The following is a 22,358-nucleotide window of genomic DNA, read 5'->3' as shown; positions in this document are numbered from 1 at the left end:
TGTCTCCTGAACCTGATTGACTTCTTTGAATCAGTCTCCAGAGCCATGGACAAGGGTAAGGTGGTCCACACAGTCTATCTAGACCTTGCCACAGCCTTTGACACCATCCCCCACTCTGGAATCATAGATAAACCTACTAAGCTGGGCATTAATAGGTTCATATGTTCATAGGTTCATACTAGGCTATCTGCCCTAGGGCATTTATAAGCCTAGCCAGAGTGTGTGTGGCTTTCACCACCCCTTAGGATGAGAATACTATACCCATTAGTTTGCTGTGCCTCTGTCCAGCAGTGATACAGAGATGATTCCCGGGGTAAACCTACGATCTCCCATCCACTCGTCAAGATTTCTCTTGAACAGAGTCAGTGAGCCTCACATGGACTGGGATTCTGTTCCATAGTGTAGGGAGTCTCTGGGTAATGAATCTGTCCCTCCAGCACGTCCTATTTATATCCGTGTTGAGGTTTAAGTCTCTTGCTCTCGTGGCTCTGGTGGATTTGGATTTTTTGAGGTGGAGCATGTCCATTAATTCCGGGTTGGACATGCCCTTGTATGTCAGGCACAGATCACCTCTGAGCAGACGGTATGCGACTGAATAGAGCTGGAGTTTCTTCAGTCGGGCATCGTATGACATATGTTTGAGCCCCTTTATCCTTTTGGTGAGGAACTTTTGCAGTCTTTCCAACTGCTGCAGGTGTCGGGTAAGGTACATTCCGAATGGGGCGTTGTACTCAATCATTGGTCTGATAAGTGAAGAGTACAGGGGTACAATGACCTCTCCTGATCTGGATGTGAATCCCTTCATGATCAGATGGGCAATGTAGAAGGTCTTCCTAACCACTTTGGCAATGTGAGTGTCAAAAGAGAGGTTACTGTCAATGTGGGTCCCCAGGTCCCTGATAACTTCTTCCGTGTTTAATGGATTACCACCTATGTGGTAATTAGGGGTTACCTTGTTTTTCCCAAAGGGTATGACTATACATTTTTTGGCATTTAGCTTAAGGCCATGGCTCTGGCACCAGTTATCCATTTCTATGAGACCTTTCTGGAGGATGTCTGTGTCTGATGGAGTGTCAATTATGGTGCCCAGTTTGCAGTCATCTGCAAATTTTGTCAGCCACAATCCCCCTATGTTTGCCTGCACTTCAGAAAAATAAATGCCGAACAAGAGGGGGCCCAGGACTGAGCCCTGTGGGACACCGCTCACGACCGGCTTAGAGTCTGACATGGCACCAGCAACTCTAACCCTGTGTGTTCTGTCCTTGAGCCAGTTTGCAACCCATCTTGTGACATATGGGTTTACATCTAAGCTGGTGAGCTTTTCTATGATGCCCGAGTGGGGTATTGTGTCGAACGCTTTTGCTAGGTCAAGGTAGGCTGTGTGAACTGCCTTACCCTCATCAATGGCCTTAGTGACTGTTTCAAAAAGTCGATCAAGTTCAAGAGGCAGGATCTGCCCTTGACAAAGCCAAATTGGGTAGGATCCAGTGTCTGTAGGTCCCCAATGTCTTTATTTATGAGTTCCATTATGATCCTCTCCATAGCTTTGCAGACAAGGCTCGTCAAGCTTATGGGGCGGTAATTTCCAGGGTCCGTGAGAAGCACCGCCTTTGTGGAGTGGGACCACAGTTGCCGTCGCCATTCTTTGGGTACGTATCCTGTAGTAAGGCTAAGATTAAACAGCAGCCTTATGTGTGGGTTTAGTTCCTCATTGAGTTCGTGTAGCACACAGCCGGGGACACCGTCCGGTCCCATTGATGCTGTGTTTTTGCTTTAGAGAGAGCAGCTCTCACCTGGGCATCTGAGATGTTTGGGGGGCTAGACTCTGGTGGGATAGATATTTCTCCTTTTGGGGGAGGAGGGAGAAATTTGCACTGAACCTGTCTGCCAGTATGTTGGCAATGTCTGTGGGTTCAGTGATTTTTTATCATTTGGGACTAATTCTGAGCATATCTGGGAGTTTCCACCCAGGTTTCTAACATAGCTAAAGAAGGCTTTATGATTGTCTTTGGTGTCATTAGCGATTTTTCTCTCAAAGTTGGCCTTGGATGATTTTATGAGTGATCGTAGTTTTTGCTAGTATTGATCAGAGATGCCTTCCCATTTAGGGATTTTGCTCTGTCATGTAGTAGCTTTCTCCTCTTGTTGTAGAGTTTGTTTATGGCTGGAGTCCACCAGACCGGGCGCCTGCCTTTGGTGGAAAGGGTCTTGATTTTATTAGGGATTGCTTGATCCATACATTCCTGGAGGTGCTCGTAGAAGGCATTTGTAAGGGTTTCAGCAGCGTGGGTTGTGGTTTCCACTGGCTCGGGGGCCTTGAAGGATACCACTCCAGTCTTGAGAAGTGTGAAGTTTGCTTTTGAGAAGTTTTTCACTGTTCCCTACGTCACCCAATGGTATGCTAACTGACTTACTGATAGAACCCACACTGTAAAAGTAGTCAACTCCAAATCTAGCTCCAGACAAGTGACAAGTGGAGTACCTCAGGGTTCAGTCCTGGGACTGCTCTTGTTTGGCATCTACTTCTCTGAAGTACAGGCCAACACTAAGGGACTCTGGCTAACAAAGTTTGCAGATGACTGCAAACTGGGAGCCATTATTGAAGCCCAAATGATGTGGATACTCTACATAAGGGCCTTACAGAAACAGATGCTTGGTGCCAGAGCCATGAGCTCAAGCTCAATACAAGAAATGTATAGTTATCCCCTTTGGGAAAAAACATGTACCCGTGAATTACCACATAGGTGGCAGTACACAAAACACTGAAAGTGTGATAAGAGACTTAGGGTCACAGGTGGACAGTGGTCTCCCCTTTGATAACCACATCCCCACAACAGTCAGGAAATCCTTCTATGTGGCACACCTCATCACTAAGGGCTTTTCATCCAGAAAAAAGGAGGTCATTGTCCCACTGTACTCATTCCTCATTAGACCCATTATAGAATACAACACCCCATTTGGTATGTACCTGTCAAGACATCTGCAACAACTGGAAAGGCCGCAGAAATACCTCACTAAAAGAATCACAGGCCTAAAGCAGATGCCCTACGCTGACCGCCTTAAAAAACTCCAGCTATACTCTGTCGCATATCATCTACTCAGAGGTGATCTCTGCTTAACATACAAGGCCATGTCAAACCCAGAGCTGTTGGACATGCTACACTTAAAGAAATCCCAATCCCTCAGAGCCACACCCTCCAGGGATCTAAACCTTGTCATCACAATAAACAAAACATGCTGGAGGGATAGGTTCCTGACCCAGAGACTCCCCAGACTCTGGAATAGATTGCCCATACATGTCAAGCAGAGTGCCTCTTTGGCCCTCTTCAAAAAGAACCTTGATGATTGGATGGGAGAAAGGAAATTCAGCCCCGGGGATCACATCAGTCGCCCTGCTAGACAGGGGTCCAGGGAAGTAAATAGTGTGGGAAGAAATAGCCAGGGAATTGTTATGGCTAGGCTTGTATAGGCCCTAGGGCTGATAGCCTAGCACCAACCTATGAACCTATGAAGAACAGGAGCTACTACAGTGGATGTACAGGCATCACCCACCCTGAAAAACTCTTCCATTTCATAGTCACCAGCAGTGCAGTGCTACCCTTTTCCCTAGTCCAGCAGATCACCCAGAAATAGACTCACAGCTATAATAGTCCCCAAGGTTTCAATAAAGTGATTTCTGTACAACACATTATGTGACAGCTGTCATTTTTCATACCCCAGCCAAAATGTGTTCTTAGTTCCGACAATGTAATTTCACATATACTGCATAAAATTAAAGCTATGTCAAAGATGGATTAGTTCTTCACTAGTATTTGTAAGAGGGATCATAACAAATCTTTTAGAAAAATATGGAGTAAAATATTACAGTGCTGTTAAATCATAAAGCTGTGCTACAGTTCTTGATGTAGCCTAACAATGTTCATTGTGGCTGTGCCAATTACACTATGCGGTGAAACAGATGAAGTGGTGAATGTTTATTACAGAGGAATGAGTGTATTTCCCATCTTTGGTTCAGCAGTTTTATTTGATCAGTGCATTCCAGAAACAGTTGCTGTTAAGTGGATTACACACCTTGCTAATACTTATAGGGGCTGCAGTTGACTTGGTATTTCTAATAGTATTGGGTATGCTACTCTACCGCAGTGGTGGTGCTTGGGAAGTATGGCTATGTTTAAAAAGGCCTGCTAAGATCAATAGCCTAGTAATTACCTGTGACTTGATTTGTGTTTTGGGGTGCATTTGGAAAAACATCTCCCCCTCGCTCGCATGGAATTAAAGAAGGGCGCATTCTTTTGGGCTTCTATCATCCTTTTATTGTTATGCATCGTAGTTCCTGTCCCCTGAGGATGGAACCCCACACTCTGGGCTAAATGAAAGCTACATAGGTATGGGCAGGATGAATGGGTACAGTATGGGGCTCACATGATCCATGACCTGAGGTCAGGTGAGGTGTTATATGAGGGTATGAGGAGTGCAAAGAATGTATAAAATAAAAAGCCTTTCATTCAGCTTGGCATTTTCCTTGGAATGTTATATTTGGATTCAATATCTAACTAGATTTTCACAGCATTGTTAGTAATATTCTTATCTGCAATTAAAATGGTGGTCATATTTTGTTTGTGTAGTTTCTTTCAGAAGTCTATTTTTTATTTTTTAGGACCAAAAGATTCGTCTTCTTCACCTGGACATGGAGTATGCTCTTCATTAGTATGCAAGGGAATTAACAACATGAGAACCTCAAAGTATAGCTTCCATCACAGGTGAGAGCTTGCAAAAGTTTCTCTGGGGCTAATTACCATGTTTGAAAACCATCTCACTGATAACATAGATTACCCATAAAGTGCACCCCTTCATTCATGGTAGCAGTGTACTAACAGCAGTGAATGTCCAAATTACTGAAGGGTTTGTGTGCGGCAAATTACTTTGAAGAGTGGTTAGAGAGAGTCAGATGCATGTCTAGCAGTGAGCAGTCTTGGAACTGCATGATTACAGACCTGTAACTCTAAGAAGTATATCTGATCATTTCTGTTACAATCAGCGTTTATATGTAGGCCACATTACTTTGTTTAAATCTTCTGCATGACAGGTTTTCTTAGGGAAATGCAGCTTTGACTATATCCCTTTGCAAGTTTAGATTTGACTTTGAAATAAGGTTAAGTAAAATTCCTTAATGTTTGATGTCAGAACAAGATGATATGTCAATCTAATCTATCTAGTCTGCCCAACAAGTACATGAGTACTATACCTTCCATCACTGTCTTCCCTTTATCCTTTCTGTATCTATCCTCTGTCCTCTTGAAAGCTTGTATTAATTCCCTCCTTACCAGCTATTTCAGTAGTCCATTCTATGCATCCACAAACCTCTCCATAAAGAATTATTTGCAGATCCAGATTGTAGTTGGTTTCTAAAATCAGTTGCCTGTGCCTGTCCTTCATTCTCTGTTCTTCCTGTTAGGATGACCAATTCAGAACCATAATCAGGGGATGACCTGTTACACAGTCTTGTATATCCTCATTTTTTTCTGTTCTCCAGTAGAATGAATTCCAACTTCTGAAATCTCTTGCCATATGTTTTCCCCTTTCATATATACCCTTCTGGGGGCCATTCCGCTGTACTACTTTCAGCAGCCTGATAACCATCTAAGCAGCGCCTAGAACTACAAATAATGCGTAAGGTTTGGTCTGACCAGTCCGTGACAGAGAAAAAGCATTACCTTTTTGTTTCTAGATGAAGATACACATTAGCATTCAGTTTACTGCTGCCACTACTTTCTACATGTGCTCCAGGTAGTCCAGTCTTGCTAACAGATACACTTTTATGTACTTCACATGAGGATTGTGGTGGCCCATTATTTTTCATTAGTTTAGAATGAATATTATGAGTGAAACCACAAATGGCAACCAGAAATATACGATACATATATATATATATATATATATATATATATATATATATATATATATATTTATATATGTGTGTGTGTGTGTGTGTGTGTGTATATATATATATATATATATATATATATATATATATATATATATATATATATATATATTTATGTATGTATATATATATATATATATATATATTTGCGTGTATTCATGTATATATATATATATATATATATATATATATTTTTATATATATATATATATATATATATATATATATGGGTCTACTTCAGAACACAGAAGACCAAAAGACAGAGACCAAAACAACGAAACCCCACAACACCTAAAACCACATAAGTATAACACACACAAAAAACATACACAAATACATACACAACTGCCCCAAACTACCAACCACACCACCCTACACTACAAATAGGCAGGGGGGCAAGCCACCCTGCACTCCCCACACCTCCCCTACTTTAATATTCTAACTCCAAGATTGCACAAACAGACACACAAGGTAAACTCACACCCACACACCACAGTCACAACACACACTTACACAGAGCACTACCCCTCACAAATACACTTACACATGCATACTCACCCACAGCGGAACACCAAAAGCGCTAAATCAAAATCCCGTAACACCGGGATTTTGAATATATATATAGATATATATATATATATATATATATATATATATATATATATATATATATATGTATATATATATATATATATATGTATATATATATATATATATAAACGTGAAATGATCCTTGGCTTCATTGTTTTGTTGACTGTTGACATTGTGTTTTATTACTTAATTGTGAGTAAACTGTACAGCAGGAAGTATATAAGTTTAATATTAGCTTTGAAGTCATTTTAATTTAACTTTTTTTTTGGCAGGCACATGGGTGTGAAATGCACTGTATTGTGTTACAACAGCTTGTATGGTACTTAGTGTAGATGAATACGGCTATGAGCTGCTAATGAGCTGCTTCTCATGGTTCAGCATTTGATTCCCTCAGCCTTTGTTCGTCTAGTGAGTCTGACCAAGTCACATCACCATCACCATATGACAGTGCTCCTGGGCTACCCCTGCAAAGGTACACTTGTCTATACTTGGCTGTCCCAAACTGTTAGCAAATGCATTACCCATTTGTTTTTTTGAATTCCTGCACCCTTCAGATAGCTGATAACTATTTCTTCACTATTTGCTATTTGACTATGAATCCCAGCATATGTTTTGTAATTTAATGGATTGCTAGATGCATTTTCAGTAAATGTGTATTCCAAAAGAAGAAAAGTTTACTGTTGCTCACACTGTCTGTTTTAATGTGACAGTGTTTTGTTTTATCACATGGCTGTTGTTTTTGTTGCAAACTTTTTTTAATTAAATGCAAATATCTGTGATCATAGGTTCATAGGAGATTACTAGGCCAATGGCTCAAGAGCTCTTACAAGCCTAGCCAGTTTTGCCCAGATTTTACCCAATTTTTTTATGTCTAGAGGAAAGTTAACAAAGGTTAGCTAGTGGGGTTTTGTAAAAGTAAAAGGTTTAAACAGTGTTTTATGGTAACTGGAGAGAGAGAGAGAGAGAGAGAGAGAGAGAGAGACAGAGAAGTAATGGGCTACTTGTTTGGCTTGGGGGGGGGGGGTTGGCCCATTACCCTGCCTAATGCTCCATCTGGCCATAACCCAGTTATGGTCTTATTGTTCAGAAACTGCAAATGAGTATTTTACCTCATCCTTATGCCCTAGCTTTTTTTTCTATCTTTTAAACCAGGTAAAGGGGGCAACAAAGGAGCACTGTCTGGTTAAGTAACTTGCTCAGAGTCACGCAGTAGATAAAAAGAGGTAGAATGAATCAAACACTGCACTTTTGAGTACAGAAAGCACCTTATTACAAGCTTCAGCCTTACTCCTCTGTGCTATTTGCCATACCTTCATGTACTTCTTCATTTTCTGATAAATCACTGAGGTAAATGTTTAGAAAATGTATGTTGTTGCAAAACATGTTGTTCTGTTAACTTTTAAGTGAACTAGAGTAGTGTGCCTCTTATCTGTCTCCAATTTTATAGAACATATGTGATTTTGCCTCATATTTATGCTCTGTCACTTGCTAATTTCTTTGATTTTCTGGTAAATTACTGAGGATTACAGTCAGTCAGTAATGTCAGTTGTTATTCATTCTTTTTATTGCTCAGAAAATGCGTGTCCATACAACACTTAGTGTTCTGTTTAAATTTTGAACAGCTTGGAGTTGTCTGGCAGTTATGTCAGTGAACTCTTTAGCTGTAACCAAATGTACAGTTTGAATAATTTCACCTTTCTTTACCTACTGTGTGCTTTTGAGCAAGTCAGTAACCAGACAGTGCTGTTGTTTCACTAATGAAAAGGGACACCTTGCCCATTGCTTTACCTGGTTAACAAATACTTAAATAATGTTTTAAATTTACTCTTTCCCTACCCCCATTATTTTTGACTTTGTTCAGAATTCTTGAACAAACTGAGAGGTATTTTGGTCTGGCAAATTCAGAAAATGCTTGTTAGTGCAAAACTTGTTATTCTAGTAACGTTTTAAGTATAAAAGATAAATATTTAAAATTTGTTCCTGATTTTGTGTCTTTCTTTCTGAATGATTCTTGAGCTACAAATTTGAGAGGACAGATGGGAGTTATACTGTATGGTTCTGACTTTCTGGGCCATTATTTATGAATTTATTCATTCACTTTATCTCAAGCAAGTATGTAAGATGTACAGTCATGCAAGTGTCTGTAATTAATGTGTGTGTGTGTGTGTGTGGGGGGGGGGGGGGTGTCAGAAATCAATGTATTAGCAATGTAGTAGATAGAATGAAGAAATAATTACCAAGATGGATAGAAAGGCTAAAGTTGTTTTGTTGCTGAGAATTTGTAACTAGTGATGCTAAGAGTGAATTTGAGAATAATTTGCTTATTTTTTGTGGGGAGCTGGACTTCTGTAACTTACTCTCAAGTCTTTGAAAGACTTTGAAGAGAGAGTGTGTGGTAAAACACGACATATTACAACTTTTTGTCTTATAAATAGTGTAAAAGGAAAATGTTACATTGTAACCAAGTGACTGTGCTGGCAAGCAAAAAGAGACTGGGTATCAAATAAGTCATTAAAAGTTTGAAGTCCACATTTTGATTGTGGTGTGAGCTTTCTTTCTAATTGTTGCTAGTAAATGAGCCACAGTTTACTCACCTGTTCCACATTATGTAAGATAGTGAAGTATTCCACATTTTGAAGATGTAAGGTTGACTATAGCTGTAGTTTATTTAATTCTTTTGCGTATTAGTGTAATGGATAATTGGAAAGCTTGTCCTTACCTGTATTATAGGTTCATAGGTAGGTACTAGGCTATCTTCCCAAGAACATTTATAAGCCTAGCCAGAGTGTGTCGGCTATCGTCGCCCCATTGATTAATTAACTGATCCTCTGTCAAGCAGCACCAATGAAGTGATCCCGGGGTGTATTTTCTGTTACCCATCCACTCGTCAAGGTTTCTCTTGAAGAGTGTTACTGAGGGGCTCTGCCTAATTTAGTTTGGAATTTTGTTCCAAAGCATGGGGAGTCTCTGTGACAGGAATCTATCCCTCCAGCATGTTCTATTTATTGTTGTGGCGAGGTTTTGCTCACTAGAGCGCGTGGCTTGCAGTGACTTGGATTTCTTTAGGTGGAGCATGTCCATCAATTCTGAGTTGGACATGGCTTTGTAAGTCAGGCAGAGATCATCTCTGAGTAAGCGATATGCCACTGAGTACAGCCGGAGTTTTTCAGTCGGGCTGCATAGGACACATGTTTGAGGCCAGTAATCCTCTTGGTGAGGTACTTTTGTGGTATCTACAGCTGTTGGAAGTGTCTTGTGAGGTACATCCCAAATGGGGCATTGTACTCTATGATGGGACTGATGAGTGACGAGTAGAGGGGAACTATAACCTCTTTATTTCTAGATGTGAACCCTTTAGTAATTAGATGGGCCACATAGAAGGATTTCCTAATTACTTTGGCAATATGATTGTCAAAGGAAAGATTACTGTCTACCCGGGTCCCCAGATCTCTTATTACCTCTTCTGTATTAAGGGGGCTGCCACCTATGTGGTGATTCATGCGTGTTTTGTTTTTCCCAAACGGGATGACTATGCATTTTTTTGGCATATAGCTTGAAGCCATGACTTTGACACCAGGTGTCCGTCTCAGTAAGGCCCTTTTGGAGGATGCCAGTGTCAGCCGGAGAGTCAATTATGGCTCCCAGTTGCATTAATCAGTGAACTTGGTTAGGCATAGTCCTCCTTCCTATCTTTGCCTGTACTTCTGAGAAGTATATGCCGAACAGTAGGGGTCCCAGGACCGAGCTATGCGGGGCACCACTTGTGACTGGTTTAGTCGGACCTGGTGCCTGCTATTCTTACCGTGTGAGTTCTGTCTGTAAGCCAATTGGCAACCCATCTCATGACATAGGGGTTTATGTTCAGGCTGGTTAGTTTTTCTGTAATACCCAAGTGGGGAATGGTGTTGAAAGCCTTGGCGAGGTCAAGGTAGGCTGTGTGAACAACCTTTCCCTCATCTATGGCCTTGGTGACTGTCTCGAAGAAGTCAGTAGGCATGATCTGCCCCTAACAAAGCCGAACTGGGTCAGGTCAAGTGTTTGGAAGTTCCCAATGTCTTTGTTATTGAGTTCCATGATGATGCGGTCCATAGCCTTGCAGACCAAGCTAGTCAGGCTTATGGGGCGATAGTTACCAGGGTCAGTTGTGGCCCCTCCTTTGTGGAGTGGAATAACCATTGCTGTGCATCATTCTATGGGCACGTAGCCTGTGGAGAGGCTGAGGTTGAACAGCATGTTTAGGTGGGGGGGGTTAGTTCGTTCTGTAGTTCATGCAAAACGTAGCCTGGGACACCATCTCGCCCCATTGACGCTGTGTTTTTGGCTTTTCAAAGGGCTATTTTCACCTGTGCGTCTGTGATTTCCGGGACACTACACTTTTCCGATATTGTTGTGGGCCCTTTTGGGGGTGAGTGGGGGGTGAAGTTTGCACTGAATCTATCTGCCAGGATGTTGGCAATATCAGTAGGTTCAGTATATTTTGTGCTATTTTGCACTAGTTCAGTGCATATCTGCGAGTTGCCACTTAGATTCTTAACATAGCTAAAGAAGGCTTTGTGGTTATATTTTGAATCCTTGGCTATTTTTCTTTCGAAGTTAGCCTTGGATGATTTTATGAGGGACCTTAGTTTCTTACTGATACTGATCAGGGATGTCTTTCCTTCTTGGAATTTGCTTTTTTTCCGAACTAGTTTCCTCCTTCTATTTTGTATAGCCTGTTTATGGCAGGGGTCCACCAGACTGGTTTCCTTCTCTTAGAGGAGTGAGTCTTGGTTTTGCTAGGGATGGCACGATCCATGCATCCTTGTAGGTGCTCATAGAGTACATTTGTAAAGGTTTCTGCATCTTGGGCAGGGTTATCCTTTAGCGTGGAGGCTGTGAAACTTACCTCCTCTGTCTTAAGCAAGGTGAAGTTTGCTTTAGAAAAGTTTTTTACTGTAGTTTCCTTGGTTGGGGGTGGTGGTGGGGTGAGGACATCCAGAGCAATTAGTTTATGATCTGATCTAACCAGTGAATGGTTGACCTCCGGTGTGGAACACCTGTTGCCCATGTTTGTGATGATAATTGAAATCGCCCAATATCAGGGTGTTCGGTAGGACCTTCATGTTTTCCAGTGTCGCCAGAAAGATGGAGTGGTGGTCCTGAGTCATGGAGGGTGATCTGTAGCAGGCCACAATTTGGATTACAGATTTGCCCGATGTTAGTTGCACATGGATGATCTCAGAGGTATCATGCTGCGCCACTAACCTGGAGGTGTAGGTATCCATGATGAATATGGATACACCCCCTTCTTTTGTGTTTCGGTCCGTGTTGTGTGCCGAAATGTGTGATACTAGTTGTAGCCTGGTAGTGCTGGGGTGCTCTCTGGAGCCTTAAACCAGGTTTCAGTTACTGCACAGATGTCGACGTTCTCCATACTAAGGAGTGCTTCGAGCGCGTACATTTTGAGATTTAAACTCCTGGCATTCAGTAGCATAACCCTCTGTTTTTTAATTGTGCTGTTTACGGAGGTGGGTTTGACTTTTGAGCCTTGTCTAAAAAATGCACTATGGGGGCAGCAAGAGCATTGGCCAGTATTCGAAAGCCTAGGGGTGACAGGTGCAAGCCATCTCTTGTGAAGCAACGTGGCTTGTCAAGCATGTCGTCCCAGGCTGACAGACACTGGATCCCCTTTGAAGGACACCAGACACTTAGCCAGTTGTTGAAATTAATCATTTCCTCTTTATACTGAGGTATCATTCTTGGTGAGGGCAGGATGCTAATCTGGGTCATGGTCATACCAGCCTGGGCTACATGATCAGAGAGCTCTTCCATGTCTCTTTTCATGTAGTCCAGGGAGGTACGTCACAGGTCATTCAATCCAACATGAACAATGACAGAGTCATATTTGTACTTGTTCTGGAGTGACCTGAGAGATTGTATTATGTGGTGGATTCTGGCTCCCGACAGGCAGCTAACAGTAACCTTCTGCTTGTCCAGCCTAGTGAGTGGGACATCAGTGTGCCTGACTATAGAGTCACTTATTACTAGTGTGTTAGCTATGTTATTTCGCCTTAAGGGCTGTGATTGTGCGGCACACTGATTTTGTGTTTTATGTGTTTTGTTCTGTATTGCTGAATTGCTTAATGCTGACTGGAGTTGATTGTTTATTTTTGGAGGGGAGGTTGATGCCTGGCTTGCCCAGCTAGGTCCTTGGACTTTTGCAACTTGAGTAGTTTCTCCTGAGAGTCTGTAATGGTTGAAGAACTGGGTATGTGGTAAAATACATTACACCATTATTTAATTATAACTGCTGGGTATATCTCTCCCCCACCCAAGAAATAATGAATGTAATCAAGTGCCTGTACTGGTGTGCAGTGGGAGACTGAGCAGCAAAATAACTTTTTGTATGTATAAAATAACCTTTTAACCATGCTGAGAGCACCCTTCCTAGTTCTTAGTAAATGTTTCACATTTTCAGTGTGTTCTACCGTATGAGAGGTAGTGTTGCTTTCCATAGTTGGAAGATGGAAAGTTGACTATGGTTGCAGTTTCTTTAATTCTTTTACTTTTAGTGCTGAGAATGTTATGGTAATGTCAAACCATACTAAACTGTCTGAAAATGGAGATGCCTTAGCATAAGATTTTAAGGACTTGCAGTTTTGATCATCTCAGTCATTAAAAGTACAAATTCTTAAACTCTTTTTTATGAGACCCATTGCACCTACTACTGTTGGAGCTATCTGGGTATCATTTATCCACATTGCCTTTGTTTCTGCCTGCAAATACTGGTATTTTATGACTTTTTGTCTCTCTTTCTCTCTACATAAGGCAGTGTAAGCACTGAGCGTGAACAATGCTTCTTTTGTCTTCTTTTTATGGACTACTATGTATGGTTTTCTCACATCAATTTTTGAACTGGTGGTAATGAGTAATACAAACATCATCATTCTCTATAATTCTTTGTGGGTGATGTTTACAGTGCTTCTCAGCTACTTCAGTATTGTAATGTTTGCACAATCCCCAGTGCAGCAGTCTTGCCACATTATTCTGCCTTTCAGTATACAGGCCCTCTGCCATTAGTGTATCACACCCAGCAACAAGATGTGCAACTGTTTCCAGTTCTGTTTTACAGAACCTCCATTTCTCTGTTTCTCCTACATGTTCAATGGACTTTGGAAACCAACATGTACGTAGTCCACAATCCTGGGACACCAATATTAACCTTTCATTGTTTGTTTTAAATTCACCTCTCCTTAACCATTCCTGTGTCAGATCCTGATCGACACGAGGTTGTTCCAGGAGTTTTCTGTGCTTGCAACTATATTTATATCTTTTCCACATTTCTTGCCTTCTCATCCTTCTTTTGTTTGCACATTCAGTTGCTGTCTGATTTTTGTCTACTTCTGGTTTGATTTCCATTCCTGCCTGACAGTGATATGCTTCTGCTAAACTAAGCAGGGAAGTCATCTTAGTTTTCATCTTGTTTTAAAACTTTCAGTATATTTGGATCTGGTAAGGTCAGCAGATATGTATGCCGTCCTACAATTGCACATCTATATATGTAGTCAATTTTAGAATGAGGAATATATTATCTTGGTATATACTGATTTTTATGTATCATTTGATAAGCGTGAAGCATTTTTCTTGTTTTCTGTCCATCTGATCCATTACCTTTTGAACCATTTAATCATCCCACACTGTAAGTTAGAACAGGAAGAACAAATTGGTTTATAGCTTGGACTTTGTTCCTAGATATCAGGGCCGTTTGGAGTACTAATTTTAATGATCTAAAATATTTCTTATGAATTTTATTTGCATTTGTTCATGTTTTATTTTCGATTCTTCATTAATTCCCAAATATTTATGCACTCCCTCCTGCTCAAGTTTCTTTATATAACATTCCTGTTCCAAACTGATATTTCTTGGGCAGCAGCTTTACTGCTTTTAATGTTGTTTCTGCACATTTATCAAGACCAAATGACATTCTTATATCATCTGAGAAAGTTTTGACTACTTACAGCTGTGCTTTTGGCTCCTCATCTGATGAACTGTACATTTTTAAATCATCCACAAAAAGAAGATGAAAAGTCTTTACACTTTGTTCTTTTCTGGGAGCCAAACTGTAACCATGACCTAATCTCTTAAGAAGACGGTTTAATGAGTTAAGTGCAAGACAAAAGAGCAGTGGTGATAAGAATCCCTTTGGAATATCCCCCTTTGAATTTTTCTCTCTCAGATAATAATTTGTTCTTTATCATGGCTTAGCCGCAAAGTGGTTTGCCACTGTGTCATGGTTACTATAATGTAATTGATCAATGTAGGGTGTATCTTATACATTTATAAGTACTCCTTTAACCATGAATGTGGGATGCTGTCAAATGTTTTTGTGATCTATCCATGCCATACTTAGATTCTTCCCATTTTTACACACTCGGCTCCTTATAGTATATTTACTTTTTTCTTATTTTTTGGCCTTGCAACTGTACCTTAATTAACTTTTTGAATCTGTACTGTACCTTATTAACACATGTATTGTATTTACTGTGTTTGCTATACTAATCTTTCTGTAGCTTTTCTCCCCAGGCCTCTGCTGAAAATGGGATCCATGCCCAGTCGGATTTTCCCGTTAAACAAATGTAAAATAAAATAAATAAAATAAATTATCCATTATGACTTTATATAATAGCAAATGATCCTTCATTCCATATGACGTTTTTGTTACCCACCTGTTCTATTGCCATGATTGAATTTTCTTCTAAATGACTATAAACTCTTGTCAACATTAATTGTTATGTAGTTTATACATTGTTGGAAGACAAGTTATTGGTATATAGTTTTTAGGAAGCTTGCAGGTTCACTGTTAAGAAGTATCCTTTTTCTTGTTGTTAACCAGATTGCTGCCTGTTCGGGATACGCATATTAGTTATGCTTACTCAAGGCTAAAACTTTGTGAAAAGATTTTTATACTTTTAGCTAGAAGTTAGGTTCATAGGTAGGTACTAGGCTATCGGCCCTGGGGCCCATATAAGCCTAGCCAAGAATTATTTTCCAGTGTCCCTGTCAAGCAGTACCGCAGAAGTGATCCCTGGGATGAATTTTCTATTTCCCATCCAGTCGTCAAGATTTTTCGTAAAAAGGCCAATGAAGAGCTTTGCTTGACATGAATGGGTAGTTTGTTTCAGAGTATGGGAAGTCTCTGGGACAGGAATCTATCCCTCCAGCATGTTCTGTTTATTATGGTGACAAGGTTTAGGTCCCTGGAGCATGTAGTTCGGAGAGACTGGGATTTCTTTAAGTGTAGCATGTCCAATGCTCTGGGTTTGACATAGCTTTGTATGTTAGGCAGAGATCGCCTCTGAGTAGGAGATATGCAACGGAGTAGAGCTGGAGTTTTTTGAGATGGTCTGCGTAAGGCATCTGTTTGAGGCCAGTAATCCTCGTAGTGAGGTATTTCTGTAGCCTTTCCAATTGTTGTAGGTGTCTTGTGAGATACATGCCAAACGGGACATTGTACTTTATAATGGGTCTGAAGAGGGATGAGTAGAGAGGAACAATTACCTCCTTTTTTCTAGAGGAGAACCCTTTTGTGATGACGTGTGCCATGTAGAAGGATTTCCTGACTACTGTGGCAATGTGGTTATCAAAGGAGAGACTACTGTCCACCTGTGTCCTGAGGTCTCTTATCACACTTTCGGTGTTTAGTGAGCTACCGCCTATGTGGTAGTTCATGGGTACCGAGTTTTTCCCAAAGGGGATGACAGTGCACTTCTTGGCATTGAGCTTGAGGCCATGACTTTGACACCAAGCATCTGTCTCTTTGAGGCCCTTTTGTAGAATGTCTACATCATTAGATGATTCTGTTATGGCTCCCAGTTTGCAGTCATCTGCGAACTTTGTTAGCCAAAGACCTTCTGTGTTGGCCTGCACTTCAGAGAAGTAGATGCCTAACAGAAGAGAACTCAGGACCGAACCCTGTGGTACTCCACACATCACTGGTCTGAAGTCAGACATGGAGTCGGCTACTTTTACTGTGTGGGTTCTGTCAGTGAGCCAGTTGGCCACCCTTCTTGTGACATAGGGATTTAAGCCCAGTTTAGTGAGTTTATGTATAATTCCAGAGTGGGGGATGGTATCAAAAGCCTTGGCAAGGTCAAGATAGGCTGCCTGTACTACCTTGCCCTCGTCTATGGCTCTAGTAACTGCTTCAAAGAAGTCAGTCAGGTTTAGTAGACATGATCTACTTTTACAGACCCAAACTGAGTTGAGTCCAGAGTTTGGAGATTAACAATGTCTTTGTTTATAAGCTCCAAGATGATATGTTCTATGGCCTTGCAGACCAGGCTCGTCAGGCTAATGGGGCGATAGTTTTTGGGGTCCACGGTGGCACCCCCTTTGTGTAGTGGGATAACCGTCGCTGTGCACCATTCAGTAGTAGTTACTGCATCTGGGCCTGGGGTTTTCCGATGAGGGTTTTTTCTTAATTTTGTTTCATTTTCTCTGGCTGTTATTTCATCCCATTTCATATCTTATACATTTGAATTTCTTACTGCTTCTTTTACTTCTTCTGTCCATTCAGCATTTTTGTTCTCTTCCACAACATCTTCATAGATATTTCTCCAAAACATGTCTATTTCTTCTTTTATGGTGGTGTTTCTATTTCTTTTTCTTTGTTTCCCTATTTTTTATAAACTTTTTTGGGGGGGTCATCAATGAATTGCTTATTTTGTACAATTTCTTTATATTTAAATGCCTATCTTCTAAGCTTTTCTGCCTATGCTGATATCTCTAGTTTATTATTTGCAATAGTGTATGATAAATCCTGGTCTGTTCTGATACTGCGCATTGTGTTTTATCATGTCTGTCTTACTAAGTATTTTTGTTGATCTGTTCCCTCTTCTGTAGTCTTCTAACAGTGACACTTCTTGTCTTAATTGCTTTATAGTTTTCTCTGTTTGATACTTCCATGATAGCATTTGATTTCTTCCCTTCCTTTCACTTATTGCCCTGTTTTTGTGGTAAGACTTTATTTGTTATTAATTTAACTATACAGTAATATATCCTATTTACTTGTGTTGTATCACATGAATTTCAGTTAATAGTCGTGATTATTATGTTCATTTGTTTTATCAGACTTGTAACTTTTTGAGTCTTAGTGACTTTCTGTAGTCTACTTCTTTCATTGATCTTAATATCTATATCCATCTCTATTAAATCAAACAACTCTTCCCTTAGATCATTTGTTCTAAACTGAGGACACATTCTTTGTCCTCCATTTCCTGTGGGCATTCTACAGGAAGTTCCAGACCATCTTCCTGTGACATATTCTCTTCAGCTGCATTCTGCGCCATCTAGTGCTCTTTCATATGGGAACTCACCAACCATTCACTCAACAACATTGACTGCGTCAGACTTGTCACTGTTTCCTGCTCTTGCTGTGCAACTCCAACTGAACCTTTGTACTGGTTTCCCACTGAAGGCGCCAGGATATGTTCATGTGGCAAGTGATCAGATGCTTCCCTTTCTACATGTTTCTCCTTAATTTGGGGACTAATTTTTCCATCATGCTGTAATGTTGCCAGATATGGATTTTCTACACTTAAATCCTTCACTGTGCAGGCAGTCCATAACTTCAGTTTTTATTTATTTTAACTTCTCCATTGCTAATCCTCTTTTCTACTTCCCCCTTTGTTTTCTTATTTTTTTTTTTTGTATTGTGAAATTTTCCATATCCAGATGCCTTTACCTGTATTTCTCTTCAAATATCATTGGTGCTGCTTTTTTATATTGATTAGTTTTGCTTTTTCCTTTGCATAAATATTGCACCATATTAAATTTCCTTCTCGTTCCCATGTCCATATTTCTTCTTCAGATGTCTCTCACATCATCTGTTTCTCTTTACTTTGGAGACTCATTGCTTCATTGTGCTTTGACACAACCTGTTTTTAACTTCCTACACTAAATCCTTTACTTTTCAGGTATTCCATAACTTCAGCTTCGATTTCAAGAATGTTTGGATTACCGATCTTCTGTTCTATGTTCCCCCTTTGTGATCTTACTTTTCATATTGTGGAATGTTCCATATCTGGGTACCTTTGCCTGTATTTCTCTTCAAGTATCTTTAGATCTACTTTTTGCATGGATTAGTTTGGCTTTCTCTTTTGCATAAATATTGCATCATATCAGATCTCTCATTCCTTCCCATGCCCATGTTTCTTTTTTATAGCTTTCAAAAATCACTAGGTTTTGTTCTTTATGTTTTTGCACTTCCTCAGTTGTTTCTTTTTCCAAATGGCCCAAAGTTTCTTGGTCTGTGTAATGTCTATCATGGATTTGTTGTATTAATGAACCCAAATTTCCATTTGAAGCTTTTGACAGTTTTTCTTGTGCAAATATCTTTATTTCCTCTAATTTCATATCTCAGTCTTTTTCCATATCTTCTGTCTGGAAATTCTGGGCTTCTTGCCTAATAGTAACAGTACATAATTTTTTTTCTTATCTTCACTAGTCTACTCTGTCATCTTTATGGCTCTTTTTTGGCCTGTGTGTTTTTATGTTATTTTGTGGACTACTACATCCTTCTACAACAGGGGTCCGTTCACCCCTTGAGCCTGGCCTAACCCCATTGTAAGACTGTTTCCATGTCTTGAGGATTCTACACTGTCATTTGTTTCCAGTCCTGGCACCAGAGTACATATCAGGATTGAACACTTTTTTATCTGGGACTTGTGCACCCAGCTGTCTTTTTTTATTTTTTAACCTGCTTCTGTTCATGATATATGCTGTATAAAATACAGCTTACATATAAGTGTCGTCTTGGTAAGATTGTAAAAACAGGGACCACCTTATGAAGGTACTTACGAAGGCTTTAGTATAAATTCAGTTCCAACCAGACTACTCTCCTTTTGCTTGCTAATTTTATCATCTCTCCATTCGGACCACCTGTGTTGTGAATATTCCCATGATTTGTAGGATTACGACATTCACTCCTTTTTTCATAGGGAAACGGCCTTTCATTTTTAACAGTGGATTATGGGTGAGTTGTTATCACGTATCATGTATTCAGTACTTTACTGAAATGCTGTTTTGATGTTTTTTTGGTTTTCATGTATCCTGCATGCCTCACTAACTAGCTACTGTGCCCCTATTGTTCCCCAGCAAGAAAAGGAACCTGTAGCTGCCACTGCTGTGCAGCCATCCACAAATGCTAATGAGTTGTTTTGAGAAAACAGTCTGTGCGAGTTAACCAGGAAAACAGCCTATGCTAATTAGCCATGTGTTCTTTCCCCAGAAATTCCTACAGTAAGGCATTTACACAGCTGAGTGATTCAGCATGAAAAACTTGAGATGGTGGTAACACTAGACATGAAGGCTAACTCTTTGTATTGTGCCTTAGTAAAGCATGATACTACAAATGTAGAAACCAGGAAAGTTCATATGACTACGAGAGTCAACTTTATTTTTACATTTATTGATAATCTTTTGCCTTTCTGCTTTATACTTAATCAGGTTACTCATAAGGTAGCCTGGTTCAAGATAGGCTGTAGCAACCTTTAATGTAGCCCTATCCTCTAGCTGTGTTTTGAATAGGTTTTCCAGTAGATTGAGTATGTGGCTGACGGTGTTTCACTGAATTTTGCCTCTCACAACATAATGACCATATGACACCTCAGTACTTTAAACTGTTTTAAGAGTTATGTGGGATTTTCCACTTATACTTTTGTATATGAGAAGTTATCACAGTCAGGATTGGTAAAGGAGGCTAATAGTTACTTCTCTGTGATTTTGTATGTGGTTATATGCTGCTTTATGGCTGGTTTGCAGTTTTCCTTTCTGCCACCCCTTTATTCATAAGACAAACTTGAAGTGATGTTTTTCATCTTCAGTTTACTTTAAACTATGATCTGGTCTCTATGCTTTTGCCATCAGGTTTTAATATCATTCAAATGTCTCCATATACATTTTTCATTACAGGATGATTAGGTTCAACCAGTGGTATGTTTTAACTTTGTGAGAATCTGCCATATTATACTAACTCTTTTTGCTACACAAATGGGCAGGGCAGTTTTCAGATGGCATGTTATATCATCATGCTGGATTTGTCTAACACTGATGTGTTGTGTACTTTATAGACATTGACAGTCATAACTGGTTACTACATGTTCCGATTTAAATCTGTTTGAAAAAATTACCTTTTAGGGGTCTGCCATTAATAGATTCCTTTACTGTTAATAATCTGAACAGTTTTCTCTAGACATGGTAGATGCTCTGCACTGTGACAGAACCTATATGGTAATGCTCACCCAACTTAGTCTTGAACAAATGTTAAGTGCTAAGTTAGCATGACTATTCCTTAATTGTTGATGTCTCAATAGCATCAGTGCTACACAACATAATGCATTCATTCACACTGTAAGAAAAATGAATGGTCTGTGAAATCTGTTATTAATAGGCTAAAGTGAAAATTTGTCACCTTGATGTTATCATTTCAAACTTTTGTTTCTGTGTTTTTTTTTTATTTTGGTGACTAGTCAACCCCTTTAGCTGTAGCTAATTCATCATCTTCTCAATCCAGTTTGTATGAAAGCTCATTATTGCCTTTAGCTACACCGCTGCTGTAAAGTAACAAACTTTTTACCATCATTATTAAATAAGTGTCATGTTGTATTTTAGGGGCAGTAAGACTCATCAGGTCCAGCTGATAGTGGATAGACAAGTCTTATGACACAACTGAAAATTCTGTTGAATACACTTTGGTTGTCTGAGTGCTTGGTTTGGTTATTGGTTAGCCTAGTTTAGATGCTTATCATTTGCACTGCCTCATAGACATATGGGTTCTTTGCTTGCACAAACATACACTAGCAGCTGTCCAGAGTTCAGAATCCCTTCCCCTGACTCTCTGGGATAGGGGATTGGTTCAACCCCTCCCATCAGGGGAAGCCTAACCCCTGTCACAGAAAGTCAGTTATTTAACCTTTCACTGCCAGCTATGGAACCCTCATAGTTGAATATCCTCAGCAGCCTGCATTGATGGATTAAAGCTTCCAGACTCAGATAAGATCCCCTTGGGAATTTCCATTCCTCTTCATTGATATATACTTTTGATTTCTGTTTTATTTATTTATTTATTGTCATTTGTTAACCGGGTTGGTCCAGCTGAGCCAGAGACCCATTTTCAGTGGAGACCCAAGGAAAAAAGCTCCAAAAACAAGTTGCACTTTTACAAAAACATATTTACAAATTATAAACAGTTTGCAGTTTGATAAAATTACAATGGAGTAGAGTTTAGAAGTTGTACATCAAGAATAAGAAACACTAATTTATACAGCTGTGTTCAAGTTAATTAAGATGGTCTAGTATCAGAAGTATATTTTTTTGCAAGAGTAAATATAAGTAACAGCTATAAACTCCACAAGTAAAAATATGTACATGAATAAGATGTAGGTGTACAGTAGAGCAGTAATTAGAAAGAAAATAGAAAAATGTATTTATTATTTATTTATTTTATTTTATTTTACATTTGTTGACCGGGATAGTCCGACTGGATACATGTCCATTTTCAGTGGAGTCCCGGGTAGAAAAGCTCCAACAAGGTTAAAATGACATATAATAAAAGTCAGAAAGACAGCAAGCCAAAAGGACAGAAAACATATACATAGTTTTTAGAGAGATAACAGTGCTGCAATAGAAGTTACATTTGATTACATTCATTGTATTCAGGTTAGTAGACACTTGGTTGACTAGGACAAAAATTGCCCGTATCTATGCAGAGTTGATCATGGTAGTCAGTCTGGGTTCATACAAGGACATATCCAATGCGATTTAAAGTGGATTTCAAGTTCTTTTT

General features: G+C 39.7%; 1 protein-coding gene across 1 annotated transcript in view; it reads left to right on the top strand.

Annotated features, from left to right (window-relative positions):
• Positions 1-22,358, top strand: part of L3MBTL1 (L3MBTL histone methyl-lysine binding protein 1) — a 2,277,156-nt gene that overhangs the window by 2,056,658 nt on the left and 198,140 nt on the right. The window contains exon 17 of the mRNA XM_044090108.1: positions 4,658-4,760. Coding sequence (XP_043946043.1) covers positions 4,658-4,760 — 103 coding nt within the window. The remainder of the gene's footprint in view (positions 1-4,657; positions 4,761-22,358) is intronic.

Source organism: Protopterus annectens, chromosome 12.part0 (genome assembly GCF_019279795.1).
Source record: "Protopterus annectens isolate FY-2018-M chromosome 12.part0, PAN1.0, whole genome shotgun sequence".
NCBI lineage: Eukaryota > Metazoa > Chordata > Ceratodontiformes > Protopteridae > Protopterus > Protopterus annectens.
Note: the sequence above shows the minus strand (reverse complement) of the source record. Positions and strands in the feature narration are given on the sequence as shown.